Source organism: Orcinus orca, chromosome 5 (assembly GCF_937001465.1).
Source record: "Orcinus orca chromosome 5, mOrcOrc1.1, whole genome shotgun sequence".
Taxonomy (NCBI): domain Eukaryota; kingdom Metazoa; phylum Chordata; class Mammalia; order Artiodactyla; family Delphinidae; genus Orcinus; species Orcinus orca.
In genome coordinates this window covers 30,395,621-30,419,153 of record NC_064563.1, presented here as the reverse complement: position 1 = coordinate 30,419,153, position 23,533 = coordinate 30,395,621, and the positions used below count along the sequence as shown (strand labels likewise).

The 23,533-nt window shown below is 41.5% G+C and overlaps 1 protein-coding gene and 2 long non-coding RNA genes across 8 annotated transcripts in view; 1 reads left to right on the top strand and 2 right to left on the bottom strand.

Moving 5' to 3' along the window:
- LOC125964464 (uncharacterized) overlaps positions 1–23,533 on the bottom strand; it is a 129,445-nt gene that overhangs the window by 99,450 nt on the left and 6,462 nt on the right. The window lies entirely within an intron of this gene.
- On the bottom strand, positions 3,602–6,014 carry LOC125964467 (uncharacterized). Its single transcript, XR_007477514.1, has 2 exons — positions 5,907–6,014; positions 3,602–4,220 (listed from the first exon to the last, which is right to left on the bottom strand). It is a non-coding gene; the product is annotated as an uncharacterized LOC125964467 (long non-coding RNA).
- FAIM (Fas apoptotic inhibitory molecule) lies at positions 5,527–23,183 on the top strand. Of its 6 annotated transcripts, XM_049710106.1 has the most exons (6): positions 5,527–5,887; positions 10,434–10,492; positions 11,839–11,971; positions 12,260–12,488; positions 19,328–19,377; positions 22,724–23,183. In XM_049710106.1, the coding sequence occupies exons 1-6, from the start codon at positions 5,801–5,803 to the stop codon at positions 22,871–22,873; spliced, it is 708 nt and encodes a 235-aa protein (XP_049566063.1). In that variant the 5' UTR covers positions 5,527–5,800; the 3' UTR covers positions 22,874–23,183. The 6 variants fall into 6 exon arrangements, with proteins under 6 accessions (XP_049566063.1, XP_033260007.1, XP_033260008.1 ...); XM_033404116.2 differs by lacking the exon at positions 10,434–10,492 and having other exon boundaries at positions 5,528–5,887; XM_033404117.2 differs by lacking the exons at positions 5,527–5,887; positions 10,434–10,492 and adding an exon at positions 6,091–6,263.

The window sequence follows — 23,533 nt, the reverse complement described above, 5'->3', positions numbered from 1 at the left end:
ATACAAATAAGCATATAATTATAACAATTGTTATGAAGGAAGAGAATAGGGTTACATACAGGAGACCTCCCTGAGGAGGTGACATTTAAGCTGAGATCCAAAGCCTGTCTTCATTTCATTGTACTGCTTTCCTCTGTGTTTTGACTTCCCAGTATAATTTTTTTAAGGTTTTATGTATGTATGTATTTAATATGGCTGCATCGGGTCTTAGTTGCAACACATGGGATCTTTGTTGCCGTGTGCATGATCTTTGTTGCAGCATGAGGGATATTTTAGTTGCGGCTTGTGAACTCTTAGTTGCGGCACGTGGGATCTAGTTCCCTGACCAGGGATCAAACCCGGGCTCCCTGATTGGGAGCGCAGAGTCTTAGCCACTGGACCATCAGGGAAGTCCCCCGCAGTGTAATTTTATAGCCTACATTAGCAATTAAAATAGATCTATTTTCTAAATTTCTAAACTGATTCTCAAATTTTCTCCTGAGTATAGAACTATCAGGTGCCTCCCCACAATAAGAAGTATAGCAAATATGAATGGCATTTGGTGAAGAATTCTTGCAGATTCTTCGACTCACAAGTCTTTTAGACTTAGAATCCTTTATTACACTAATACATTTGCTCTGCCTCCCCTGGGGAGGTATGATCCATGGGGACATGGATCATACCTCACTAATCTTTTTCCAGTACCTAGCTTAGTCCCTGGCACATAGTAGGTGCTCAATACAGTGTTGAATTATATTGTTAAATCTGAGTCAGATTTATACAGCAGCATTCACCTTCAGTAGCCATTTTCCAGTATAAAAGACAACAGCTCAGGTAAATATATTAATAACAAATGCTTAAGAATCCATACAGCCTAACAACAGTTAAATGAATTGAGCCCTTAAAATGTGTCAGGCTCTCGGCTAAGCACTTTCATTTTCTAACTTGTTGACGCTTCACAACTTTAATGTAAGTACCATTATTATCTTTGTTTTACAAATGATCAAATTAAAAAATAGAAGTTTAGAGAAATGACTTGCTAAGGTCACACTGCTAGTATGTGGCTGAGCCAGGATCCAGGATCTGAAACCAGCATTCAGGCTCCATGAACCACTTCTCCCGATGGGCATCTGCTCTACTGTAAGATTGGTGTAGGCACTTATTCCAACTTGCAATTATTTCATCTGTCTCTGTATTAGTTATCTACTGATGCATAACAAATTACCCCTACTCATAGCAGCTTAAGCCAAACATTTATTACCTGGAAGTTTCTGTGGGTCAGGAATACAGGAGTAGGCTAACTGCATGGTCTGGACAGACTCTTTCGTGATGGTGCACTCAACGGGTTGGCCCGGGGCTAGAGTCATCTCAAGGTTCAAGCGGACTGAAGGATCCATTTCCAAGCTCACTCATGCGGTTGCTGGCTGGCCTTAGTTCATTCCTTGTCAAGTGGACCTCTCCACAGGCTGCCTGAGTGTCCACATACATAGCCGCTTCCCACAGAGGAAGTGATGAAGAGAATGTGTGAGCACCTAAGACAGAAGCTGAAGTATTTTTTATAACCTGATCTTGGATGTGATATAGCATCACTTCTGCTGTATGCTACTGATTGCACAAACCAACCTTGCTAACACTTGGACAAGGGCTATACAAGGATGTGGATACTAGGAAGTAGGGAGTTCTGGGAGCCATCGTGGAGGCAACCTACCTCGTTGCATCCGTTTGCTAATTTTTGTGACTGTCTTCTCCACTAGAATGTAAACTTCACGGGTGGGGAAAAGCCATCAGTGATTCTCGTTGTCATATCCCCTCACACGCTGCCTGCCATATAAGAGATTGTCAATAAATAGTGAATAAATGTGATGATGGTGATACTGTTACTGAATTAAGTTGTATGGACCCTACTCAGGCCATAGCCCGGCCAAGGCTCTCTGCCTTGTCAGGGGAGGGTTCTTTTTCCGTTTGGGTTCGAGTGAATAATGAAACAGAAGCTGAGATGAACACAGCACAGGCTTTATTCAGTGGCCAAAGAATAGAGAAGCGGGGAACTAAGTTCACAGATCATCTTCTCACCCACCTGGCAAGAGGGATTTAATGTTAAAGAGTACTGTAGGGCTTCCCTGGTGGCACAATGGTTGGGAGTCCGCCTGCCGATGCTAGGGGACACGGGTTCGTGCCCCGGTCCGGGAAGATCCCACATGCCACAGAGCGGCTGGGCCCGTGAGCCGTGGTAGCCGCTGAGCCTGCGGGTCCAGAGCCTGTGCTCCGCAGCGGGAGAGGCCAAAAAAAAAAAAAAAAAGTACTGTAAAGACAAAGGGAGGAGGAGTGAGGCTAATGACAGAGAGGCATATGCATAAGTCTACCAGGGAAGGGGCAGGGCTTTTTCCAAAGGAGTGGCATACCACCCGTTTTGATCCTTTTTGTTCTATAATGTCCAGCCATGGTGGCTGGTAGGGTGTATCATTTAATATGCTAAGGTAGTTAAATCAACATATAATGAGACTCAGGGTCTGTTGTAGGTCAGATTCATCACCATCTTGGTCCCAGCTGGTTCCATCTGTTTTTTTGTTTATAGATTCCTTTCTTATCTCTGGACCCTTTAACTTAAAGATTTAGGTAAACTCGTGCTAAAGGTAGGGGGTTGAAGGGTTGTGAGCAGAGACCAGGATCAGCTCTGGCAACAACAGGAATTCCAAAGGGTGGCTTCCTATAATCCTGTCCCGCTCTCACACAAATTCCCAGTTGCCATGCATGGTACCATGTAAATACTTTTTTAAGGCAGAACTATATCATGCCCTAAAACATGTACTCATGTATACAATTTCTATATAACTATAGAAGGTGGACTTGGAAGCAAACACACCAAATCCATGAGAACGCTGGCCTTTGGGGAGGAGAAGAAAGTAATGGTGCTGTGGGTGAAAGTCAGATAGGGCTTTATCTTCTACTGGGATTTTTTTTATTGAGCCAATATTTAACGATGGTCAATTCTGGGTGGTGGGAATATGGGTATTTTTCTCTGTACTTTTCCATATTTTTAAAATTTCTCAAAATAAACTAGATATAGATTTTTAGTCTTAAGCAATTGGAACATGTGCCCTGGAATGATCCTTAGGCACTTAAAAAGTGCCTTCCTTTGGCTCTTTGCTCTAATTAAGGGTGTATCTACAAACCCCGCTCTCCAGATGACTCAGACCAAAACCTATTTTCTCCTGAAATTGTCAAACTTTTCTGGTTTGAAGTTCTACAAAATCACCTTGGTTCGCTGCTTCTCCACTTTCTGTGTTTTGTGTAGATAGAGCCAGAGCCTCCATGGGCTGAAGGAGAGAGACCCAAGCAGCAGCAGCAGCCTGGCTGGCAACAGGAGGCTGTGGTTCCTGGCACTGGTGCTGACATACAATCCTCTGAGGCCAGAGTCCTGGACCCCGGGCTCGTTTGAAAAGCACTGGTGCCTCTTCCTTTTACACACAGACAACAGTCACGCTGGACCAACACTGGAAGGGTGCATGGAAAGTTTTAAACCTGTAGGTATCAGATTATGCAACTTTTCCCTTTTTTTGTTTTTGTTTTTTTGTGGTACACGGGCCTCTCACTGCTGTGGCCTCTCCTGTTGCGGAGCACAGGCTCCGGACGCGCAGGCTCAGCGGCCATGGCTCACGGGCCCAGCTGCTCCGTGGCATGTGGGATCTTCCCGGACCGGGGCACGAACCCGTGTCCCAAACCCGTGTCCCCTGCATTGGCAGGCGGACTCTTAACCACTGCGCCACCAGGGAAGCCCCTACCCTTTTATTTTGATGTCCATTCATGCTGTTTAAGTAGTAAGTTCAGAAAATCAGTCAATCCATTAACAATTTCCTTTTCCAATGGAGGCCCGACGAAAACATGGACTATTGTGAATGAAAGCACTTTTAGCTGCTGTCTTAACATAAATCACTGATGTCCATGGGCACGTTGGTGAGAGGCAGCTTAAGAGGTTAGAGCAACATTTAGGTACTTCTTGGGTAACAAGAAGACACTCTGAGAGTGGAAATAAAGTCAAAAGCAGGATCAGCCAGATGAGTACGTTTCACACTCAGTTCAATACCTTCCACAGTATTTTGTTCAGACTTTATTTCTTTCCATGACAATACTGTTTGATAACAAGTGACTATTCCTATCTCCAGTGTCCTAGACCCAGGGAATGAGTAGGTAGAAAATGCAGCCCAAACTGGTGTGTTCCTTAATTCCAGGTATCCCAGAACCTATACCCAAGGAAGAAACAGTGGCACAGAAGAAGCCAGTGGAGAAATCCGACTGCCTCGCCTATTCTGGGGACAGACTTGGGTACACTTCACGAGTGGGCTGACCCCCCACTACATTCTGGGGCCCCTGGGAAGAGGGGCTCCCCAGGCCTCTAAGACAGGACCTATATTTCTGTTCATGCACAATTAATACTTTTCTAATAACAGGTCTTGTTAATATGAACTTTTCAAATCCCACAGGCCTGGCTCCACAACTTCTGAAGGGCTTTGGGTCTCTCTGCAAAATGGGTGTAAGTATAATCACTGGACTGTTGTGAGAACGACAGGCAATGATACACAAGGCACAAAGCAAGCATTCGATAAATTACACATCATTGGTCTTGTAAAAGATATTCTGATTCCCAAAGTTTTACAAGAAAATATGATTCTTCATTAAAGAATACTTTTGAGCTGCTGCCCAACCAGGGTTTCCTGGTCCTAGCCCAACAACTCACAGCTGTTTCTCAGAAGAACTAAGGATTGGGAGAAAGGAATTAGGGAGGTATCTTCAGCTAGCCTTGTCTCATCTCTGGAAATCACCACTCTGAGGCCTTTTACCTTTGCCCCCTAATTTATTCTTTTAACAATAATTTATTGAAAACTCTCTTTTCAGGACACTAGTGCAGAAAAAAACACAAATATGAAAAGTCTTTGTCTTCAGGGAGCTTTCAATACAGGGTGGCAAACAAGAAATCAGTGCTCTCTGAGATCCAGTCTACTACTCTGCAGACAGGTTGACCTAATCAATAGATTGTTCTTTATTATTTCCCAACTCCCCTTCTCTCACATACTTGCTCAGCACCCTCACTACCAATCCCAGAGGTGAAACAATCCTTTTTAACGTTAACATCAAGCTGCAGGAAGAAATTACACAATGGGGCCTAGATGTCCCTGTTCCTCCAAATCTTCAGAGCCCCAGGACCCCCGGAGAATCCCTTCACATGTCTCTATTTTGTTGCTGGGGCCCACTCTCCACAGGGACCACTCACTGCTCTTCTCAGATGGCCCACTCACCCACGGTCCTCCCTCCCTGCAGTGATGCTGTCTCTTCCTTAATGTGAAAAAAATCGAGGCCACCTAAAACATTACTCAGGCCTGCTCTTCATTCATTCATTTAACAAATATTTATCAGAGCCTAATACAAGCCTGCACTGTGCAGACGTGGGAGATGCTAGAGTGAGGACCCATCAGCCACCGTCCCGCCTTCTCGGACCTTGGTGTACAATTACACTGCACATTCAGCAAAGATTACAGAGAATACTTGCACACCCTGAATGGAGCTGAGAAGGAGAATTCCAGGTGTTGCAAGCCTTAGGGGCCAGCGTAGTTTTCCTTAAGAAATGATATTTGAAGAACAATCTCAACAGCAAAATGGAGGTTAACTAAGGGAAGAGGCAGGGAGGACCGTCCAGGCAGAGGGAAGAGCACGTGCAGAGGCCCTGGGTGAGAAGGACTTTGCAACATTTGAGGATCTAAATGAAGCCAGAGGAGGCAGGGGCAACGTCAAACACAGGGCCTTGCGCCAACCCTAAGGAGTTTTGATGTTTAAAGAAATAGCCAGCAGCCTTACAGGGTTTCAAGGAGCGAATGCCACGATCGGATTTACCTGCCCCGCGGCTACAGAGCAGGTAGGGGGGTTTGGCCCACCTGGTTTTCCCCGGCGTCCGACCAACGCCGGCTATCCGCTGTTTCTTACCGAGGAGCCTAGGGAGGGGGTGAGAACGCAAAGCCGGCGGCGGGAGAAGCGGGCGGGGTTGGGTCACCGCGGGCGGGGTTGGGTCGCCGCGCGGGGAGAAGGAAGGCGGCCTGCGCGGGGCACCCCTGGGGACCTGAAGCGCGACAGAGAGTCGGTGCGCTCGGGACTTGTGCCTGCTGAGCTCTCGCTTCCGCGGAGGCTGCGTCTGGTTCTCGGCGACGGGACGAGGCCACGCTGCCTAAGTGGCCGAGTCGGCGGAACCCACCGGTCTCTGGGCCCAGAGCCCCGCCGCGGCCCACAGCGCTCAGGTGAGCCCCACACTTCAGGTGGGGAGGCCCGGCCGCCCCGGAAGCCCCTGCCCGCAGCCCCACGCGACCCCGCCGCGGCGCTGGCGGCCGCCATCTCCGGGCGGCGGCGGTGGCGGCGGGCGCGCCGAGCGGTGGGCGGTGTCTCCGTGGCCTGGCGACCCTGCGGTGAGGCCCGGGCCCGCACGGGGGGCGGGGAGGGGGCTCCTGGTGTCTCCCGGCGGCCGGGCCGCGGGCGGGGCAGGGACCGGGGTGGGCGGCGGGGCCCCCCTACCCGGCCAGACCCAGCGACCCGCGGCTCCGGCCTCTCCCCGAGTATAAATTCATACTTGTCGCCGTCGGAAAAGTGGAGCAGAAAAGCACAAGCAAGGAAGCGCAGGAGCCGATCCCCCTCTCCCGGGAGACACTCGGGTTAACATTAAGGTGTATTTCCTTCCAGTCCCCTCTTCCCTGCAAGCATGAGCGAGCTGCAGTTTTGCTGAACATGGATCGTAAAGTGCCGCAGCTCGGCTTCTTTGTCTTACTAATACATCCCACGCGTCTGCGCGCGGCTTTCGATGTTTTTCTCCATCCTTTTCATTGGCCGCGCTAGTCTGTGTTGGGGCCAGGTTGACCGCGCCTGGCCGGGGCTTGACGCTCGCTGAGTGACAGGACTGTGATTTACATAATGGATTATCTCTCTGATGGTGAGCATACAGGTGGTTTTCAGTTCTTAGCTATTACAAAAAGCAATTTGTTGAGCACTGTTCCGTCTGGTTTTTTGAGCACGATTATTTGTGTAGAGAGAATCCCTCGTAAGGCTTGTGGTATACGTTGCAAAAATGCACCTCGGAAAAGTTATTTCCGTTTTTGTGCCTCGCATTTGGGAACACCTGGCTTAGGGAGCTTTCTGACAGACTTTGCTGGAGATCCCAGTGCTTCACAAGGGACCCGCCGGACGGTGTCAACACCTCTTTAAGTTTGACCTGCCTTGTAGCTGGCCTTACCTAGAGCTTTGCTGAAAAGGAACTGTGAGTACCTTAGTAATTTTTAAAACTGACTTAGGTTTAGCTTGGATAAACCATTACAGTCTCCAATACGACTAAACCTAAGTTAAAGCAAAATTCAAGCTGGGGTTAGTTAGATGAACAGTGGAAACTGTTTATATTTGTCATACTTTCTGATACATGGATGCTGGGTTGCTAGGGGAGGGATTTTAAAGGATTATGCTGATGGGTATGTCACCAGATACTCAGAAAGCTTCCTTTGAAGACATGTAAAGTTTCAAGTGAGTGAGTGACATTGTCCTTATCAGTGAAAATAAATGGAATTTGTTTCTCCTTTTTATTTACATCCTTAAAACTTTGTGTTGAAACAGGGGATTTTTCTTTGTAATAATCATTTTCCAGTTTGGTCACATGGTCGTGATAATTAAATGTATGTATGGTGGATAAATTTAGAATATGACATGTGTTTATTAAGTCCAATTTGTAGCTTAGAGATCTGTGTGAGACAGATACATGGACAGCTGTGATCATCTCTTGGTTATAGGTGTAATCATATTCCAAGAAACACTACTGGCAGGGCACCTGGGGTTTTTTTTTTTTATATAGTAATCTTTTATTTATTTTTATTTATTTTTATATTTATTTTTGGCTGTGTTGGACCTTCATTTCTGTGCGAGGGCTTTCTCTAGTTGCGGCAAGCGGGGGCCACTCTTCATCGCGGTGCGCGGGCCTCTTCACTATTGCGGCCTCTCTTGTTGCGAAGCACAGGCTCCAGACGCGCAGGCTCAGTAGTTGTGGCTCATGGGCCTAGTTGCTCCACGGCATGTGGGATCTTCCCAGACCAGGGCTCGAACCCCTGTCCCCTGCATTAGCAGTCAGATTCTCAACCACTGCACCACCTGGGAAGCCCTGGGTGTTTTTTTTTAAAACAGTTTTGTTGAGATATAATTAATATAGCATACAATTCCCCCATTTAAAGGGTATAATTCAACGGGTTTTTTGTGTATTACAGTATTAATTTTTTAAGTTGTGGTAAAATATATATGACATAAAATTTGCCATTTTAAAATGTACAGTTCAGTGGCATAAAGTACATCCATGATGTTGTGCAACCGTCACCACTATTTCCAAAACTTCTTCAACACCTTAAACTGATACTCTATAAATAAATGTTGAATGTATAAGTGAATGTTGATAGTTGAGGGAAAAAGTTTTTTTCTGTGATCTTGATTTCTAACCTTTCTAATTTGCTGTGTTGTCTTTTATACTTTATATGAAATATAATTATAATTAATATGGTACGATGCCTTATGTTAGTGTGATAATATTTGAAGTTCCTTATAATGGAAAATTGGGCAGTTCTTTCAAGTTTGCTGAATTACTGAACTTTCTAGAGTCTCTAAAAGTTGTAGAGCAAATTTTGAATGATATCCCAAAATCTACTCTGATTTACAAAGGATGCTTATTTAAGTTTATATTATGCTGTTGGCTTACTCTATTGCTATGTATTCTCTTTGCTTTGATAGTTGCAGGATACCCTCCGCTTTCATAGGAGATATCCTAAGAATTTTTTTTAAAGATTTTTTTTGATGTGGACCATTTTTGAAGTCTTTACTGAATTTGTTACAGTATTGCTTCTGTTTCATGTTTTGGTTTTTTGGCCATGAGGCATGCGGGATCTTAGCTCCCTGATCAAGGATGGATCCCGCACCCCCTGCATTGGAAGGCAAAGCCTTAACCACTGGACCACCAGGGAAGTTCCCCTAAGAAATATTTTTAAGACTAGAAAAATCCACAAATATATAAGGTGCTAAAAAAACGAGGGATTTATTTTGGGTACGGTGTGTTTTGAATCTTTAGCTTTCATTCCAAAATGCTTAGCTTTTCTTTGCCTGCTGGATCGCTTTTATGGATGCTAAGGTCTTTAATATCTTTAAAATTTTTTAATTAATTAATTAATTTATGGCTACGTTGGGTCTTCGTTGCTGCGCGCGGGCTTTCTCTAGTTGCGGGGAGCGGGGGCTACTCTTCGTTGCGGTGCGCAGGCTTCTCATTGCGGTGGTTTCTCTTGTTGCGGAGCACGGGCTCTAGGCGCACGGGCTTCAGTAGTTGCAGCACTTGGGCTCAGTAGTTGTGGCTCACGGGCTCTAGAGCGCAGGCTCAGTAGTTGTGGCATACGGGCTTAGTTGCTCCGCGGCATGTGGGATCTTCCCGGACCAGGGCTCGAACCCGTGTCCCCTGCATTGGCAGGCGGATTCTTAACCACTGCGCCACTAGGGAAGCCCTTAATATCTTTTAAAAAACAATTTGTGGCTTCTGGCTGTTTCCAGACCAAAACGATTGTCAATCTCCCGTTTTTTACAAGGAGTGAGCACCCTTGGACATCTATACAGAAAAGGCTAGACTGGAGTAGATCTTGGGAGCAAAAAATAGTTGAAATTATTTTTCAGTAGGTTTGGCAGGGGTACAACTGTTAATCCCAAATATTCAAATGTGGGGGGTTTCCTATGTGTGTGAGTATTATGTGTGCTTCTGATTTTAGCATTACAGCCCAGATACTGTTTAGTTAATTACACAGGAGTTCTGGACTTTAGTTTTGGCTTGGGCTCTTCTAGTGACCTGAGCAAACTACGTAACTTTTATGGATTCATTATTGGCACTAGTAAATTAAGTGGGCTTGAGTAAGTGGGCAAATTACATTTGCTCTTAGAAAGCAAACTGGCATATCCCTGGATGCTTCTTGCAAGCTTAACACATATACCATACATTTCACCCATTTAAAGGGTATAATTCAATGGGCTTTTTATATATTACAGTATTAATTTTTTAAGTTGTGATAAGATATATATGACATAAAATTTGCCATTTTAAAATATACAGTTCAGGGGGCTTCCCTGGCTTCCCTAGTTCAGTGGCATAAACTAGAGTTTATTCTCTGGTTTTAGGAAATTATAAATCCATAACAGGTAAAAATATGATTGGCTAATTTGCATGATTTAACTTCTTTCCCTGAAAATTAGATATTGCAATTCTATTGTATGTAAACGCTGTTTCATCAGAAACTGCGTGCAATTTAAGAAATGGATTGCAGGGTTAGAAAAACTCTTTGCAGATGTCATCTGTTGCTCTCAGTCTTTCTTTGCTGCAATTCTCCTTTTCTCTTTCCTGGCTGCTAATTGGATTAAAGACTGTTTTGCCAACCATGGCATCTGGAGATGACAGTCCTATCTTTGAAGATGACGAAAGGTAAATGTCTTGCATTGCAATAAAACTAGCTATGAAAATTTCAAGGAAGTTTTAATCATTCAGGAGAGGTATTTATCCAGGCTACTTTTTAAAGGACACATTTTGTAATATTGCAGAACACATAGTTTTGCTTTTCTGTGATTTCGAGCAAGGGTGGTAAACACCTGGCATGGAGGTAGCCAGCACTAATGTGGCATCCTTTCCCATAGGACCTGGAGGTAAGGTCTCCAAATCCATCTCAGCACAAAATTCTTGGCAGTCACTTCAAAATGATATAAAATCCATTTACTGTCTTTGATTTAGACCCTACAGAGGAGATTAGAGTGAATGAAGAGTAGGATGTAGTCAAGAGACAGACTCTGGAGCCAGAGTCCTAAGTTTACATCCCATCTGCCACTTACTGTCATTGTGACCTTAAACAAGCCCTTGGCCTCTCTGAGCCTCAGTTTCCTCATCTATAAATAGAGATAATGATAGTACCCACCTCATGGTGAGGATTCTTTGAGTTAATATATATAAAGCTCTTAGCACAGTGATTGACACACAGTAAGTACTAAATAACTGTTAGCTATGATCATTATTGCTGTAATAAATGTTACTTCTCTCAAAGCTAAAGATCTATATCAGTATCAAAATAGTACTTACATGTTACATATTCATTATACATAACAGGTTATTCACATAGGACACACATATAATATATATTTTATATTAAATTGTGCCAGAAACTTGACAAAACAGAATCCTTTATATTTTTAATAAGATTTCCTAAAATAATGACAAGATTACTATCTTCCATAACATTTTTATATCTATTATAGAACATTTCTTCCATGACTTCTTTTTTCCTCAGTCTTAGTATTATAAATTAGAACCTTTTTTGTTAAAATTAATCCCTAGTTATTGGTTTAAGTATAAAATGTTTTGAGAATTCTTGCTTTAGAGTGATTGGATCTGAAAAAGTAAAACCAAAATTAAATACTGTGCTTTTTAAGTGACGGGAGGGAGAAGTAGAAACTTTTTACTGACCTTTCCAAGCATTATTCTGTGGCCTAGCTTAGAATACTTTCGTGGATAAACTGACTGATTCTTAATCCTATTATATTAAGGTGACTTTGGAATTATCTGACTATATACCCATATATAGTAATTTCATCTTAAAAGAAGAATGCATAAGAGGGAGAAGATAGTTACATGTACTGTAAGTAGGCTTTCTTAGCTAATATCACTTTAATATTTTATAATTTCAGGGCTTTTTGAAATCTGATATTTTCACCTTGGAAGGATTAATTGGTTATTCCATTACTGTTTTGGCCTATTATAATTGCTTAATTTTATTCCCTTAGCCCTCCTTACAGCCTGGAAAAAATGACAGATCTCGTAGCTGTTTGGGATGTTGCTTTAAGTGATGGAGTCCATAAGATTGAATTCGAACATGGGACCACATCAGGCAAACGAGTGGTATATGTAGATGGGAAGGTAGGAAAAACTGTTACTTTGTAAATATGGTGTACAGGGAAGCTTGATTTTGCTAATGTAGATTCTTCATATGTGAATGCAAGGCTTTTCTCTTACAGTGGTTATCTTTATATATTGGCCTGTATCATTTTGCCATACAAAGTAAACTAATAATAGTTGTGCAATTCATAGACTATAACATCTAATATTTAAACTTAAAATGACTTTATTTTCTAAAACCTTTGTATCGTGAAAATATTAAATTTTCTTCTATTTATGTGTTTTCAACTTTTATATTTTATTACTTAGGAAGAGATAAGAAAAGAATGGATGTTCAAATTAGTGGGCAAAGAAACCTTCTGTGTTGGAGCTTCAAAGATGAAAGCAAGCATAAATATAGATGCTGTCAGTGGGTTTGCTTATGAATATACTCTGGAAATTAATGGGAAAAGTCTCAAGAAGTATATGGAGAACAGATCAAAAACCACCAATACTTGGGTATTACATTTGGATGGTGAGGACTTTAGAGTTGTGCTGGGTAAGTGAGAGCCGTTTCTGCAGAATTTGTTGGCTTTTTATGGTGGCCATTTAATTAGTTCCTCTAACTGTCCAGACCTTTTATGGGAGCTTTGAATAGGAGAGAATGTTAAGTGCAGTTATATTTCTCACGTGTCCTGTGGAAATGAAGTATTCATTGAATCGACTGATTTATATGGAAAATATGAGAGCCAGATTTTATAGTGATGGATTCGAGGATTATAAACTTGGGTTTAAAGAAAGAAATATTGATGTAGACATTTGTTATTATTTGATATTTCTCTTTAAAACCATGTCTAAAGGCAGTTAGAAATTAAAGATTCATCAGTAAAAAGGGAATTTTTCTCTAGATAGCAATAGGTTTAGGACTGCAGCAGATCAAAATCATCAGTCCAGATAAAGTAGATTAAAAAATAAAAAGTAAGCCATTGCTCTTTGAGCTAAGTTCTGCTATTATAGATTGCCATCTGTGTTCTCAGTTTCTATTGGGCCTACAAAACTTGCAAGACAAATATTTACTACCTTTTCACTCTTCTGGTTACTCTTAGTATTTCCTGCTTCTCATATCACTAAGTTAAGACTATGTAGATCATCTCATTAATTCATTGATTCATTTATTAGGTAATATTGAGAACCTCTTAAAGGGCAGTTTGTGTACCAGGCCTTGAGGATCCATAAATGAAGAGACTTTGTCTGTGTCTTTTAAGAGTATATAGTCTAGGGCTTCCCTGGTGGCGCAGTGGTTAAGAGTCCGCCTGCCAAGGCAGGGGACACGGGTTTGAGCCCTGGTCTGGGAAGATCCCACATGCCACGGAGCAACTAAGCCCGTGCGCCACAACTACTGAGCCTGTGCTCTAGAGCCCGCGAGCCACAACTACTGAGCCCACGTGCCACAACTACTGAAGCCCTTGCACTTAGAGCCCGTGCTCCTCAACAAGAGAAGCCACCGCAATGAGAAGCCCACACACCGCAACAAAGAGTAGCCCCTGCTCGCCGCAGCTAGAGAAAGCCTGCATGCAGCAACGAAGACCCAACACGGCCAAAAATAAATAAATTTATTAAAAAACATAGTATATAGTCTAGTTGAATGCTAGAAAATACCTTAAAATTTTTTTTAAGAATGAAAAATGTTTATCAGGTAATAAATGCACATAGTTGGAAAAAAAAAAGGAAACCAAAAAACTCCTGTATGGTTTATTTATTAAAGAAATTGGGTCCATTTTTCTTGAAGAGGATAGGAAACCACCAAATTGTCTTCCAAAATGGCTGTACCATTTTGTGTTCCTCCCAGCAATGAGTGAGAGTTCCTGTTACTACACATCTTTGCCAGCAGTGTTGCCAGTGTTTTGGATTTTGGTCATTCTAGTAAGTGTGTAATGATATCTCACTTTTAATTTGCAAGTCCCTAATAATATGTGGTGTTGAGCATCTTTTCATATGCTTATTTGCCATCTGTGTATCTTCTTTGGGGAGCTGTTTCTATAGAGCTTTTGCCCATTTTTCAATTGGGTGGTTTGTTTTCCTACTGTTGAGTTTTAAGAGTTCTTAGTATATTTTAGATAACGAGTTAAAAAAAATTGGAACCATAATCTTTAGTGCATTATGAGATTTACGTATCATGAGAAAAAAGCAGATTAATTTTTTCAACCATTTTGGCTTCAGTTATATTTAAAAGACAATGTCTAGGTTGCCATTTAAATACTTCCTGTCAGTCAATAATTCTAAAAATGTAACAAAGATATTTAGATACACATTCTTTATCGGATATGTTTTGCAGTTATTTTCTTCCAGCCTGTGACTTGTACTGTCATCTTTATTTCTTTTTGATTTAAAAAATTTTCCTCCTCTTCATTTTCTGTTTCTATTAAGGAATTATTTATTGTGTTTGTTTTGTGTTCCTTTTAGTTGAGTCCTCATTTATGAAATTATTTTTATTTCTAATTTTTACTGAGTTCTATATACTTCATTTCTCAGAGTTTCTCTAATCATTGTTTAGTCATTCTTTCATATCTTGTATGATTTTCTTAATTTCTTTCAGCTCGTTTTGAAGTAGTATTTTACAGCTTTACCTTTCATGTAAGCATGTCTTTCTGATACTTCTATTATCTATAATGATGGTAGTCTGTTCTTTTTTCTTACAATTTTGTGTGGATCTAGAGCTCAGTACCTCTCTTTGATAATTCTTATATGATCTTAGTTTTTCTGAATTTATAGAAGGGAGTGTGTAGCTTTTTAAACTTCAGGTTCTTGAGTTCCCTTTTCTGTCGTTTTTGGATGATGTTAAAAATCATTGGGGCACACTTTCTGAGATGGCTGCTGTTTCCTTACCCCGTTTTTTGTAGATTTTCTCTTTTACTCTCGTTTCCCTGGGTGCTCAGTTTGGGGTTTGTACTGGAAGGGAGCTTCGGCGGGTTGGTTTGAGGGTTCCTGGGGCCCAGACTGCTGTAGCCCTTTCAGACCCCTCCCGCTGCTCCCACACCCTGTCCACTGTCAGGATGTAAAACCCCTTATAGTTCAGCTGCTCTTCACACATCCCCACTCCGAACGCTCCAGTTAGAACCGGGACTGCTGTCTGGGGATTCTTAGGTCCACCAGAGGCTCTGCTGCTTCCCTCTGCTTCTTTCTGCATGGTTGCCGATACTACAGCTACGGTCTTGGAGTTGCCCGTGGTTCTCCCACCTATTGGTACTGTAGAGTTTGTGGTGTAGATACTGTCCATCGGGTCTTTGGTTCTGTTCTGTTGCCCTGTCTGTTTTAGCAAGGGAAATTTGGAGACAGTAAAAAACTCATGCCTCTGCTACCGCTACCACCATCTTCATCATCAGCTTTCAAATTTACTTCATCCCCTGTTGAGTTAGATGAGGCTGTGAACATATAGTTCCCCCGTCGCTCCTCTCCCACCTTTACCACCTTCAAATTCTGTCTTCTCTACCTTTTCTTTGACATCATCAGAGTAGTTAATATTTGTATTCTGTTCTGTAGCCATAACTGTGTTCTCCTGTGTTTTTTCTATAGGTTGATTCTAAAATTAAAAACCAATAAATAACATTTATATTACTGTGATTTTGTAAATATTTTTGGAGTGGGCCACGGTTACATTCTTTCTCTGTATTATTGTCACACCCCCTGTGCCACTCAAAGGAAGTTGTTTTTAGTGTCAAGGTCAAGTGAGTTTTCTGTTCTATAATCTACCAGTTTCTCAAAATTATACCTCATTTTTTGTTTACTTCACAATTGGGCCTTGATTTTTTTTTTTTTTTTTTTTTTTTAGTCATTTGTTTTTCTGGGCTCTTCTGGTGGCTTTTCTCTTTTCTTGTTGGAAATGGAAATATATCTTCTTTGCTCATGTTCCTAATGTCTGTTTGCATTTTTTACTCATATTATCTATTGCTTTGAAAACTTCTCATTCTTAATGACAGTATTCTTGGGTGTCTTTTGACTTCCTGTTCAAAACTAGATAGCTGCTTCCCAGGCCTGCTGCCCAGTGGCTGTCCTGGGCTTGCTTTCATGGAACCCTGGCTTTAGTTCCATCAGTTATTGAATCCCACAGCTGCCAGTTTTACCTTTGTTTACTGGAAAATATCCTTAAGTGATTTCCTAATAAAGGGTGTCTAGGAGCTAAATATTATATGAACCTTATATGAAGTTGATACTTTTGTGGAGTATAGAGTTCTAGCTTTAAAATGTGGAGTTTTTTTCCCCTGAGAAATTTTGAAAGCCTTGTTCCATTGTCTCCTATTCTCCATTGTTTTGAATGAGAAGTTCTATGCAGTCTGAATCCCATTAGTTTTTTCTTTCTGGAAGCTTTTGGGGGCTCATCTTTATGTTCCAGAATTTTACAGTGTTGTGTTTAGAAATGTAGTGGCTCACCAGCTACTTTACTTTTAGGTGAAAAATGGTATTTCAGCATGTTTTTTATTTGCCCCTTTCAGAATTGGGTGAGGTTGAGCCTCTTTTCATGTGTTTAAGGTCCTTTTGTGTTTCTTTTCTGATAATGCCTGTACGTGTCCTTTGACCTGTTTTCTCTTGGGTCGTTGGTCTTTTTCTCCTTGATTGCTAGGAGTCCTTCTGTTACTAAAATTAGCTCTTTGTATTGTGAGCTTCAAGTATTTTTCCCAGTCTGTCATTTATTTTATGACTTTGCTTATACGTATGCATGTGTTTTTTTAATCATGCAGAAATCTTTTTTACTTTCATGTAGTCAGATTTACTTACCCCTTTTCTTTTCTTTTATGGCTTCTGGATTAGCAGTGTTCTTCAGAGGCATGTTAATAACAGCTGTTATAGAAAATCTGAGTACATGTACACATTCAGTTGGCCCACTAAATAAAATTCCGATTGTCACCACTGTCATGGTTTATTTGAGCACCCTGTGCTCTGATCCAGGTGGCTGAGCTGGGTTTCCCCACAACTGTGGCCGTAGATGCTCCCCACTCAGGCTGCCATTGGGCTTCCCCTCCCGTACCTCCTGGGCCCCTCTGCTCTTCTCTTTCCCTCTAGCCCAGTTCAAAGTCCTTTCTCCACTCTCTAAGTGAGGCTCACATCTCGAGGTGCAGGGAGAAGAGACCGTGTTCCTGGAGTGGACGGCTTGTCAGTGTCAAGGCATCCAGCCTTGACACCCAGGCAGGTTTTTTTTTTTTTTTTTTTTTTAATATGAATAGTACTTTTTTTTTTTCTTTTTAAGAAGATGTTGGGGGTAGGAGTTTATTAATTTATTGTTTTTGCTGTGTTGGGTCTTCGTTTCTGTGCGAGGGCTTTCTCTAGTTGTGGCAAGCGGGGGCCACTCTTCATGGCGGTGTGCGGGCCTCTCACTATCGCGGCCTCTCTTGTTGCAGAGCAACAGGCTCTGCAGGCTCCAGACGCGCAGGCTCAGTAGCTGTGGCTCACGGGCCTAGTTGCTCTACAGCATGTGGGATCCTCCCAGACCAGGGCTCGAACCCATGTCCCCTGCATTAGGAGTCAGATTCTCAACCACTGCGCCACCAGGGAAGCCCGTGAATAGTACTTTTTAATGATTTGAAATTTAAATGCAAACAATTACCAGAAGAAAGCATGTAATTTTTTTTGAATTGAATTTTTTAATTTATTTTTTATACAGCATGTTCTTACTAGTTATCTATTTTATACATATTAGTGTATATGTGTCAATCCCAATCTCCCAATTCATCCCACCACCACCCCTCCTTTCTCCCCTTGGTGGCCATAAGTTTGTTCTCTACATCTGTGTCTCTATTTCTGCCTTGCAAACCAGTTCATCTGTACCATTTTTCTAGATTCCACATATATGCGTTAAAATACGATACTTGTTTTTCTCTTTCTGACTTACTTCACTCTGTATGACAGTCTCTAGGTTCATCCACGTCTCTTCAAATGACCCAATTTCGTTCCTTTTTATGGCTGAGTAATATTCCATTGTCTATATGCACCACATCTTCTTTATCCATTCATCTGTTGATGGACACTTAGGTTGCTTCCATGACCTGGCAATTGTAAATAGTGCTGCAGTGAACATTGGGGCCCAGGCAGGTTTTGACCCCTGGGCTCCGTATGCACACACAGGTCCCGCTTCTCTCTAGTCTTCGTTATAACACCCAAAGCTCGTCTTCTGGCTGCTTAATGAGTGCAGTCCTCCCACCTGCCACTCCCTGGGACATTGACATTCACAAGTGGCTCTAGGGATCCTTCCCCAAAATGCATATGCGTTTGTGACACGCGCACACATGTACACACCTCCCTGGAGTGAGCTGCGGCCGCTTAGCTAATGCCCGAGTGTATCGTGGCAGCATTTTGCTCTATCATGTCAGCACTGTAATCTGAACAGTCTATCAAGTACTATGCCTATATTTTTTTCTTATGATCCAGTAATTTTCCTCAAAGTGAAACCATAACAAAATGAATAGAGATTACTGTGCTATCCAGTATGAAATTTAAGGCTAAATTGCTATCTATCCTGTATGAACAGCAGGGTAGCCTTTTCTGGCAGTCTCTTTGTGCCATCATCCAGTCGGGTTAGTGAGAGGCAGGAGGAATCATCTAGTCACTGATGTTAGAGGACATTCTAGGAGGGATAAATTAGGAGTCTGGGATTAGCAAATACACACTACTATATATGAAATAGATAAATGACAAGGTCCTACTGTATAGCACAGGGAACTCTACTCGATATTCTGTAATAACCTATAAGGGAAAAGAATCTGAAAAAGTGTGTGTGTGTGTGTGTGTGTGTGTGTGTGTAAATGAGTCACTGTGCTGTACACCTGAAACTAACACAACATTGTAAATCAACTATACTCCAATAAAAAAAAGAAAAGCAATACTTGCTATAATCCAAAAAATAAAAAAGGGATAAGGTCAAATATTGCATTACTTAAAGTATGTATGTTTTTAAAAGGCCAAAAGCACTCTTTATTTTGCTAAAATATATTGGTATCCTAAATGGAAACACATTGTAATCCTGGGAGTGTGTAAACCCTTCTTTGATTTACAACGAGACCTTAAAATTTTATTAAAACATTTCAGATGATATGAAAAAAAAGACATTCTGTGTGGAAAGGTCCCTCTTTGCATTCATTTGTCTGCATCCTCCTTTAAAGATTTTCTTTAACAAGTCTTCATTAATTTGTATTGGGATCATGATTTTTTCTTAGAAGATTGCTTTCATTTTTATTTCGTCTGCGAACAAAAGATAAACACAGTTTCTTCAAATTTGGAAGAATTTCAAAGCCATGAATGGAATTAATGGAGTTTTCAAAATCCAGTGTAACAGACTCTTCTTAAAATAATAAAGTGTTAACTTTAAATCACAGATTATAATTTTTTTTTCATCTGTTACTTTTACAGAAAAAGACACTATGGATGTATGGTGCAATGGTAAAAAAATGGAGACAGCAGTAAGTTGACCTTTTGATTACCCTCACCATGTGCGTGAGTGACCATTGAAATGTTGCTGTGTTTCCTAACTGGAGATTTTATAAGTAATGAAGGTCCTCTTGGTTAAAAACAAAAAAGAGATGAAGTAATACTGACTCCAAAATCTGAAGAACTTTCCTGGGCAGTGCCTGGGGCAGTGAGAGTTTGGTAACAACTTATGTGTGGCACCAAGCTCATACTCTACCTTTCCTCTCCTGGACCAGCCTCTACCCTGAAAAGAGTTCCCACATTTACAAAATCCTCCCCAGCGTGGTGCAGCACAGCGCAACCTGCTGCACGTCGGGACCAGGGTCCGGTGCAGAGAATCCTTCGTCCTGGGACACGGGTGCGCGGCTAGAAAGGTGGCCGCCCCCTCGCCCATCATGCCCGTTTCATGAGGACCATGGTGCTAAACCATTCGTAGACGATCTCCTTTTGGGTCTGGGTTTCGTACCTAGCAGAGCAGCTCCCTTGCTGCAAACTTATTGAAAGTCAGTCCTCGACACAAGGGTTTGTAAAAAAAAAAAAAAGAAAGAAAAAAAGGTCCTCCCCAAAGGTTGAGTCCTCCTGTGTTTATCCAGGTTAAAGGGGTGCTTTATACCACTGCTTCTCAAACTTGCATGCATAGAATCAGTTGGGATCTTGTTAAAGTGCATATTCTAACATGTCCTCAGGTGTTGCCAGAGCTGCTGGTCCACAGGTCACACTCTGAATAGGAAGGCTTTACACCATACACTCAAAAAGCAGATAGTACTTTTCTAAAAGCAAAGATTGTTAAAAAGAAATGATGCACACAAAGGCAGGTAGGAAAGGGCACTGTCACGAACCCCAGAAGACAAGTGGAATTTGTAGAGTAGCAGGGCTAAGAGGCTACCCCACCCATTGAAGCCAAGCACAATGAAATCCCCATCCAAACCCCAGTGTGTTGGGCTTTTGCTGCTTGCACTGTTAGGGCTGTGGTGGGATGAATATAGGAGTGCATCTCAAGTGGGAAGGAAATAATGGTAGGTACAGCAGGGGAGGAAGTGAAGCAGGGGAGGCGGTCCTGGACAGCTGGGAGTGTGGAAGCAGGAGCTGAAATCTTTGGGTGGAAATTCCCATGTGTTCTGGGGTCAGCTGGCAAGCAGGTGGTATACCAGCCCTGGTGTCCCCTTTCATGGCTTCAGACGTGAACACCAGGGCTAGAGATCGTGAGAAGCTCTCCTCCCCTGGCACAGTTTAGCTAGTTGCAAGTTGTGGTTGCTGCTGTTATCTCCCTTCTCTATTGTAGGTCTGGGAAGGTGAGGAGATGTGCTTGGAGGGAAGGTCTGGGATGAATGTATTCAGCAGACTAGCTGGGTCTTATAGCCAATCTGCTTCTAAGGAAGTGCCCAAGCCAGAAATCAAAGGTTACAAAGATTAATGCTTTTCTCTTTATTAATCCTAGTTTTAATTCTTGAAGGGAAATGTAACCAGGGCTCACTCAAAATTGATCCTCCAGAGTTTGATCCACCCTCTGGGTTAAACCTACCCATCGAGACTTTTATGCAGAGGCTTGGAGAGCTCTTCAGTATTTTATGTCTCCTTTTGGACCAGCTTAAGTTTCCATGCCTACTGTGTGCCCGATGCCACATCTACTAGTCCTTCCTATTCTCTCTTTCCTACCCTGGAATTCCCTAGATGGAGTCTGCAGTTTGGGATCACATTCCTTCCACCCTCCAGGAATTCTCCAGTGCAAATGTAAAGAGAGATTTAAGAATGTGGTTGTAAATAAGTAGGGAGTTGAAAATAATGTCCATCCACAATGTCTTTGTTCCTCAGTAATTGACAAGAAACCACAAGTGTTTGGACAATAGCTCTGTCTCACCCAGTTGCCTCCTCATTGTAACTACGACCTAGTTTGCCGGGCAGTCTTCCCCAGCACTATGCACACCTGCTCTTGCTGCCTGTGAGTTACAGCTTATTTTCTCCATTTCCTTTTCATCTCAAAGCACCGTGACCAAGACCATGTATCTGTCAAATTACCAAGAAGCTACTGACAAGGATTGTATTAGTCAACCCTTCCTCTGCCCTCTAAATTGATTTTTACAGAAGTATGACCTGAGGGATTTTTTCAAAGCTCAATGTGAAAAGGGGTAAAAAGAACACACTAGACTCCAGGGCCAGCACCCCCAGTCCTTGTGGTCAGTACACCTCCGTGTTGGCCAGATTCTTCCCAGAGCTAAGAAAAAGCTTCCCTCTCTGATGCCTCCTGTGCTTTCTTTGGTTAGATAATGTTAGCTACGGGGCCTTGCTCTGTCTGCTTTGGCTGCCAGGAAGCTCATAGCCAAGTTGTGAGTCTGATGGTGCTTGCTTGCATAATCCACTTTTATCCTCTAAGCCTCCTGTTCTTCATTCCTTCTCTGTACCACTTGGCCCCTATCTTTTTACTCTAGATCAGTGCTGTTCAATAGAAATATGAGCCACAGATATGAGCTTCATATATAACTTTTCTAGTAGCCAGATTTCAGAAGTTTTACAGTGAAGTTCATCTTAATAAAAATTTGATTTAAATCAGTATATCAAAAATATTATCATTTAACATGTAATAAATATAAAAAGTTTCTACTGAGTCATTTTACATTCTTTGTTTCATACTAAGTCTTCCAAATCCAGTGTATATTTTACCCTTAACATAGTATCTCATTTTAGACCCACCTCATTACATGCTCAGTTGCCACATGTGGCCAGTGGCTACTGTACTGGACAGAGCAAGTCTAGACTCAGTAGTGTTTGGTTTTATGTTATTTTTAATGTATTTATTGTAAGCCACCTTATACACTGGGGAATCAGATGTTCAGAGTGGTTAAGAACACTCCATCCCTTACTGACTGGGGCCTTCAGCAAGTAATTTAACTACTCTGTGCCTCAGTTTCCTCACATATCAAATGTGGATAGTAATCGTACTCCAATCAGGTTATTGTGAGGATGCAATAAAATAATGCATGTAAACCATTCTTTGTATAGAATAAATCACTAATAAATGTTTGCTATCAGGTTTATTATTTTTACTTTTGAAAATGGTCTACATTGTCTACATAGTGTATGTTATAGACACATAGCCATTAGGTACACTTTTTTTTTTTCTCTGAAACTTAAGATTCTTAAAGATTGTAGGGGGTACAAATAAGAAACCTCCATAACAGAGACGTAACAGCATCTAAATACAAGCTTCTAACTTTAATCTTGCCAAGTTTAACATTGAACTAATATGTACTTCATTATACCTCCCTTTTTGGGTGATGTTAATGCTCTAGACAAAGACAAATGTTTCTGGAACACTAATTCCTCCTTCTTTTGTTTGCCCAGGGTGAGTTTGTAGATGACGGGACTGAAACTCACTTCAGTATTGGGAACCATGACTGTTACATAAAGGCTGTCAGTAGTGGGAAGCGGAAAGAAGGGATTATTCATACTCTCATTGTGGATAATAGAGAAATCCCAGAGATTCCTGAATGACTTCATGTTAATGAATTTTAATCTTAAGAAGTAAAGATCAGGACTTTTAAATTACTGTGGTGATTAAATATGTTCAGTATATACTTTTCAGTACATCTAGTCGCCATTTTTTAGTTACTTGAAACTGTAATAATGTTCCAAAGGTCAGGAAAAAAAATTATGTATCATAAATATTGCAATTTATTTTGTAAATAATGTAAAATGTTTTAACATCAAATGGAAAATAAGATATGGACCAAAAATCACTAGTGTTTTACAAGAGCAACTTTTACTATAATAAATGCTATAAAATAAAATTGGTGCTGCTTGATTTGTGTTTCTTAAAATGGATGTCTTTGTATATTTTTAACCTGTGCAGATAGATTGTCTAGTTTAAAGCAATTGGTATACAATGATATTATTAGTTTAACTGAAATGAGAAACATTTTCTATCTGGAAACAATGTTGAGATGTCAAAGAGTGTCACGTAAGAATTTAATTAAAAATAGGCTTCTGAAAAAAAAAAAAGTTTTCTGAAAATCCAATTGTTTAATCAGCATGATCAGGACAAAAAAAAAAAGGAAGAAGCAAACTTCTTTACACCAGATAGCATCAGTTGCATTGTCAGGCAGTGTTTAGAAAGTCAGAGTTGCACACCTGTGTGGAGGTAGCTAGCACCAG